This window comes from Bidens hawaiensis, unplaced genomic scaffold, assembly GCF_021521415.1.
Source record: "Bidens hawaiensis isolate Kalapana, Puna unplaced genomic scaffold, B.hawaiensis_p1.1 tig00037209_1, whole genome shotgun sequence".
In the NCBI taxonomy this organism is placed as follows: Eukaryota; Viridiplantae; Streptophyta; class Magnoliopsida; order Asterales; family Asteraceae; genus Bidens; species Bidens hawaiensis.
In genome coordinates, this window is record NW_027496486.1 from 155220 (window position 1) to 162239 (window position 7020).

General features: G+C 39.9%; 1 protein-coding gene across 1 annotated transcript; it reads left to right on the forward strand.

Annotated features, from left to right (window-relative positions):
- Window positions 1–5125: 5125 nt before the first annotated feature.
- On the forward strand, window positions 5126–6206 carry LOC143589082 (uncharacterized). Its single transcript, XM_077069938.1, has 2 exons — window positions 5126–5283; window positions 5807–6206. The coding sequence occupies exons 1-2, from the start codon at window positions 5126–5128 to the stop codon at window positions 6204–6206; spliced, it is 558 nt and encodes a 185-aa protein (XP_076926053.1).
- Window positions 6207–7020: the final 814 nt, after the last annotated feature.

Below are 7020 nucleotides of genomic sequence, written 5' to 3' on the forward strand. Positions count from 1 at the left end.
ACTAAATATATAATATATTTTTATATATGTTGTGCACAAAATTATAACTAATGGGTCGTTGTGGTTATAGACTAGTATGAATGCATTTCTAGTTCGCTATAACCAATGGCTCTGATACCAATCTGTCTTTTGGAATTTCACCGAAACACACACGAGTCGACTCAAACCGTTGGTGAACAAACAATAAATATCATAAAGAAGTTGATAATTATGTGTTACGTCTATGTGCTACTTGGTGTTTATATGCATAACGTTAATTCATGTGGAAAATAAACTAACCTGTGCTAGAAATTGATTAACTAGAAGTCTAGGGTGTGATGTGTAACTTATGTTATAATTATTTTATATATGAACAACCTTAACTAAAACCCTAACTCCCTCTCCCTCCCTTTGTGCGATGCAAGCAGCCCCCCCTCCCCCCCTCTCTTGTTCGACCGAGACCACAAGCACACACACACATACAAAGTGTTACAAGCTTGATTGAAGGATTTAATTGCTAACTAGGTAATCAAACACACCCTTTAACCTATTCTATTTGATTATGCACATCCTTAAGAATTATAATCATAAAACCTAGATGCTAAATATGTTGTTTATTGATATGCTAGGGTTACATGCATGATTTCTAGTTCATAGGTTAATAATATGTTGAGTTTGGATGAAAACTGATGCTGGACAGAATCTTGAATTAGTATTTAAACGACTGTAACTCGATGTTAATGTTGGATTTGGGCATGATTATTGATTCTATGATTTCGTAGGTCGAGTCTAGTTTCTAAAAAGTCTGAGTTTGTAATTTTTGGACGTAGAAAAGTTAGTTTTTATTATTTTACAAATATGTTGTGCAAGTCTGATTCGGGAAGTCTGCAGGTAGGCAGTTTTGTAATTAATATATCTCATAAACGACAAGATAAATTGAGTTGATTCAACTTCTGGAAGTTAATAATTTGAATTAGAAATCTGACCCAATTGGTTTTGTATTAATTGGATTTGTCATGCAACGGTAATAACAAATAACATTCTTTTGCGCATGATAATGACTGTTGTGTGTTTACTGAGTTGTTTTGATCATTGTGAGAAAACCATATGTGATAAAATTATAATAAAAATATTTTTAGAAACCTAACTCACGTATCCTTCTTTGATTATTTTTGGTGATTTATTTGATATGTTCTGTTTTATTAAATAGAGTAATCTTTTCGAGTAAAAATCTATCTTGGTAAATTAGCTGCTGAACTATTTGAATTAACATGAAAAGTGTATTGTTGATCGATGTTTGCCATGTTTTGACTTAATTGCCCTTGTGGGGGACAGTTTCTAGAAATGTATAATGATAAAATTAAACACTTAATACTTGTTCACACATGTAACTAATCATCAACGTGTTTGTCGAGTCACACCTGTTTCACAAATTAACACGAACACATCTCATGCATAAGTTTTATGGGTCGAGTCTAGGGACTCACTCTTACTTCAAATACTTAGAAAATCTCGTTTTGATTTTAGAGCACTAGTTAGGATTTTTTGTGACGCACACCTTTTCTCGGATCTTTTTGTTATCTTCGCAAACACTGAGTTTCACAGCCCCTTTTACTCTTTTTAACGCTTTTATTAGGGGGGGATAACATAATCCATGCTTTAGATTTTGTTATTCTTTATATATCACTTGTAAGGCTAAGTGGCAAACAAACCAACTAAAGCCCTTCTGAACATCGAACCGGTTAATATTTGGATAATAGCGAGTCACCTTTGAGTAGTACTACTGGGTTTGACAAACCCCACCCAACTCTAAACTCGACTGTAGGTCGAGTGGGTGTAATCTTGGCTAACACATTACCATAGTCGTGGTTGACATGGTGGAAAGGCAAAAGTTAAACAGTCAGCTTCGGTGTCGAACACTTAGTAATGCATGCTTGATAGGTTAGCTACCTATTGATATATAATTGACTTAACATTATCTGGTAATGCTAAAACGCAAACACTTTATTTGTATAAACTTGTGAACTCACCAACCATATGTTGACACTTTTAGTGTGTTATTCTCAGGTAGCGGATGCGGGCGCACTGTATAGGACATGCATTCGCTGAACACCATTTCTTTAAAAACTTCTTTTAATTTTTATCTTGATTACTTGGGTTTTTAAGTTGTCATGTGTGACGCAACATTTTTTCTTTACAATTTACGCTTCCACATTTCATTTAAGACCTGATGTCTTGTTGGTTTTGAAAATTTTAAATATGGTGTTTGATTATAACTAATGATTCCGATCCTGTTAGTTCATACCCTCTGGCAGTAAAACTCCGTTAGTGGATTTTGAGGTTGTGATAATATGGCATAACACGTACGAGTGTGTAGCTTTGAAAAATGAGATCGAAGCAGCAGTAAAATCAGGAAAACTTGGACATTTGATAAAAAAATGCAAAACCAGGGACTGGTAAAGCTCCCGCGTGAGAGAACTAGGGCCCGTACAAAAAACAAGTTAAGGATCTGAATGTTCACATGATCCAAGGCAGACACAAAGTTGGTGGGAAGAGGAGAGAATTTCTGGACGAGGAATGGAAAAACGAACTGGTGATTTTTCCAAGAGTTAAGGGAGAACCTTGCAACAAGAATCCTTTGATAATCACTACCCTCTTTGGTAATTATCGTTCGCAGTATGTTTTCTTTGATACTGGCAGTACATCGGACATAATGTACGAACAGTGCTTTGAGCAGCTCGACGAAGAGGATAAGGTGAAGTTGAAACTGATTCATGCACCTGTATCTGGATTGGGGGTGAGGTGATGCACCCGCGAGGGGTTATATCTTTTCTAGTCACTCTTAGTGATGGAATTCATTCAAGAATGGAAGGAGTTGAATTTTTGGTCTTACCGGCGACGTCCAAGCATGACGTCATCTTGGGGAATGAGGCAATCGGTGACTTTAATGCTCACCCATCTACAGCTCACGCTGCGGTAGGGGTTCCGACACGTACTGGTGTAGCAACAGAAAGTTCAAACCTAGCAAAGTTCCAAAGCAAGTTCAGAGGACTGAGCCGGAAAAATGGTTATTAAACAAAAAATTCCCAGATCAAACAATTGTGATCGTACCTGCTATCTCGGAGATAGTAAGAACTTTTTTGAAGCAGTTGTTAAATAAGAACGTGGAAATCTTTGCTTTGAAACCACCGGTGTCTCGCGTAGTATTGCGGAACACAAATTGAGGGTGAACCCGATGTTTACGCCAATTGTTCAGAAGAAGCGAAAGATGGGGCCAGAACAAATGAAAGCTATGAATGAACAAGTACAATATCTTCTTCATGCTAGAATCATTCGTGAAATCAAGTATCAAACATGGGTGGCTAATCCGATCATAGTTCCAAAGAGTAACGGAACATGGCGGATGTGCATAGACTTCAAGGACTTGAATAAGGCATGCCCAAATGATTGCTATCCATTACCCGAAATTGATCTTAAAGTGGATGTTGTTGCCCCGTTCAAATTTAAATGCTTCCTAGATGCCTATAAAGGTTATCACCAGATCCGCATGGCGTCGGGTGACGAGGACAAGACAACGTTTCGCACAGAACAAGGTACATTTTGTTATAAAATGATGCCATTTGGATTAAAAAACGCGGGTGCTACATATCAACGACTGATGGATCAAGCTTTCAAGAATCAGATTGGTCGGAATTTAGAGGTATACATGGTTGACATGGTAATAAAAAGCATCGAAGAAGATCAAATGTTGAGAGACATCGAAGAAACATTTTGAGACTTTGAGAAGTATCAACATGAAATTGAATCTAGCCAAGTGTCCCTTCGGGATGGAGGAAGGGAAGTTATTAATAGTGATTGTTACAGGAGCGGGTTTTAAGGCCAACCCGGATAAAGTCCAGGCAGTAGCCCGCATTCCCTCTCCTTCCTCCTACAAAGAAGTCCAGACACTTAACAGGAGATTGGTTGCACTAAACAGATTCTTAGCAAATCATGGAGCCAAATCTTACCCGTTTGTTTCAAATTTGAGAAATTGCCTCAATAAGGTACATTTCAAGTGGACTGCGGAAGCTGAACAAGCATTCCGGGAGGTCAAGAAATGCTTAATGGAATTACCCACTCTGACAGCACCATATGCAGGAGAACCTTTGATGTTATACTTGTTGGCATCTGATATCGCCATTGGGGCCGTACTACTAACAGACAGAAAGAATGTTCAAACGCCAATCTATTATGTCAGTAGAATGTTGACAGACCCATAGACCAGGTACTTGATGCTGGAAAAGCTGGTTCTGGAACTGGTCTATGCTGTTAGGCGTCTCCGCAGGTATTTCCAGGGTCATCACATCAATGTGTTAACAGGGTATAAACTCAAGAATGTATTAAGTAAGCCAGAATTGTCTGGGCGATTGGCGAAATGGGCCATCGAACTGGGTGAACATGCAATTGAATACAAATCCAATCCAGAAATCAAAGGGTAAGTATTGGTGGACTTCCTCACTGAAGTTCCGCAACACAAAGAAAAAGAATGCTTAGTTGAGCAGGAACCCCAAGTACCTCCTGAACAAGGGCAAGTTTGGTCACTGTTCAAGGATGGAGCTTCGAGCAACGAGGGATCTGGCCCAGGCCTGAGGCTAGTCAATCCCGAAGGTCATGAGTTTACTTTCGCCATCAAGTTAGATTCAAATGTACAAACAACGAGGCGGAGTATGAAGCCCTTTTGGCGGGCCTAAGAATAGCTAGAAAGCTTGGGGTAAAAGACCTAGAAGCACGGGAGGATTCCATGTTGATCGCGGGACAGGTCAATGGAACTTATGAAGCAAAGAACGATGTAATGGTTTCATATTTATCACAGGCAAAGGACTTGATCCTCCAATTCTCTTCATGCAAAGTTATTCAGATAAAAAGAAGCGAGAATAAGTCGGCGGATGCTCTTAGCAAGCTAGCTTCAACCAATTTTGAACACTTTCCTAAAGACATTCGTGTTGAAGTCTTGGATTAACCATCCATCCTGCAGAATCAAGTGCTGGTAATTCAAACAGGTGTTGAGTCCTGCATGACGCCAATAATGGCCTATTTGTCATCAGGAATTCTCCTGGAATAAAAAGCCGTGGCTCGGAAGATAATACACAAGGCCTTGAACTACCAAATGCAAGATGAAGATTTGTATAGGCGATACTTCCTCGGCCCACTTCTAAGATGTGTGGACGTTGTGGATGCGAATTACTTGATTAGGGAAGTTCATGAAGGCATCTGTGGTCTTCACGCGGGCTCGATAATGGTCGTAGCGAAACTCATGAATGCCAGGTACTACTGGCTGGGGATGCATATAGACCGGTACAGGAAATAAGGAAATTTGATTCTTGTCAACGCCACGCTCACAACACGCTGCGCCCAAAGAACGAGTTGGTTCCGGTAACGTCTGCCTGGCCGTTCCAAATTTTTATAGGACCCTTCCCAGAAGCCTCGGGACGTGTCAAATTTTAATTGTGGCCATTGATTACTTCACCAAGTGGGTGGAAGCCAAACCAGTATCATCCATTACGGCATAAAGTGTCAATAAATTCCTTTGGGAATTCATTATCTGTCGATTCGGTCTTCCACAAGAACTTGTAAGTGACAATGGAACTCAGTTTGCGGATAGCGAGTTACAAGAGTGGCTGAAAGAACTTCAGGTCACTTAGATTTTCACATATGTAGCCCATCCGCAAGCTAATGGTCAGGTCAAACGGACCAACCGAACAATCAAAGAAGGGATTGACGAACTGCCCCATGTACTTTGGGCCTTTCGAACGCAGAAGAATTCAAGTAATTCTGAAACACCGTTCAGTTTAACCTATGGCACCGAGGCCATGACCTCGGCTGAAATCGGGGTTCCATCCGCACGAATATTGATGATCAACGATAGAGACAAAGAATTGCGGATGAACCTATACCTCCTCGAAGAAAGGAGAGAATTAGCACTGATCCGCGAGCATAACTGTAAACGCCAACTGCAAAAATACTATGACTCGCGGGTTCAAAAGTGCACATTTGATGCGGAAGACTTCGTCTTCCGCAACAATGAAGCTTCTGGTCAAGAGCCTCCGGGCAAGTTGGGCCCAACTTGGGAAGGCCCTTACAAAGTTAAAGGAGTATTGTCCAAGGGTGCTTACAAGTTAGAGAAGTTGGATGGGACTAAGATCCCCAGAACTTGGAATATGGCACAGTTGAAAGAGTGTTACATATAGCAAGACTTACTGTTTACTTTTTATTTTGGCCTGCATGCCTAATAGATTAGTAGAAAGACTTTTAATGACATTGCTTGTAATTTAGTTTGGCTTATGTTTTTTTTATGGAAAGATTTGTTAATCCTACATTCTAGTTTTATGTAACATACATTTTCTGGTCCACATACCAGATGGGACTCATATGTCCTTACAGAGAGCATCATGTAACCCTTTATTGACAAGTAAGAAGATCTTACAAACACTTATATTATGAAGAATAAAACAAAGTGTACCGGATGAAACAACTTCTTATTTATGTTCAAATGGGATTACAATATTTTAATGATGATTACAAGGAAGACGAATACACGCGATTTATAAAAATATATAATTACAATTCTGCATCTTCGTCTTCCGTGCCTTCTTGATCTTCATCGCCAGTTGTAAGAAGTGCCTTCAACTGATCAGTCACATCCTCTTTATCCGCAAGCTCAACTATCTGGTCTTCAATAATGAATTTCAAATTGTTGTACGTCTTCATCTTCTCAGTAAGAAGTTTGGCAGTATCCTGGCCGTGCAAGGCAAACTCCTCAAGAGGCCTCTTCTCTTGTGCAAATTGAAGACCTTCTTGGAAACCTGCCGGGCGACCAACTTGAGAAGACGCGACCAATAGCGCTGCGAGACAGTCCCCAAGTTTATCACCCTCCCGGATGTGGGCAATAACCTGCTAAAACAATGAATATGAACACGTGTTCTGGATTTGATTATTTCTCATAACAGAGTTAGAAAGGAGGTGAGAATTACCTAAGGAACCCCTTCCGCCAATAGCCATATT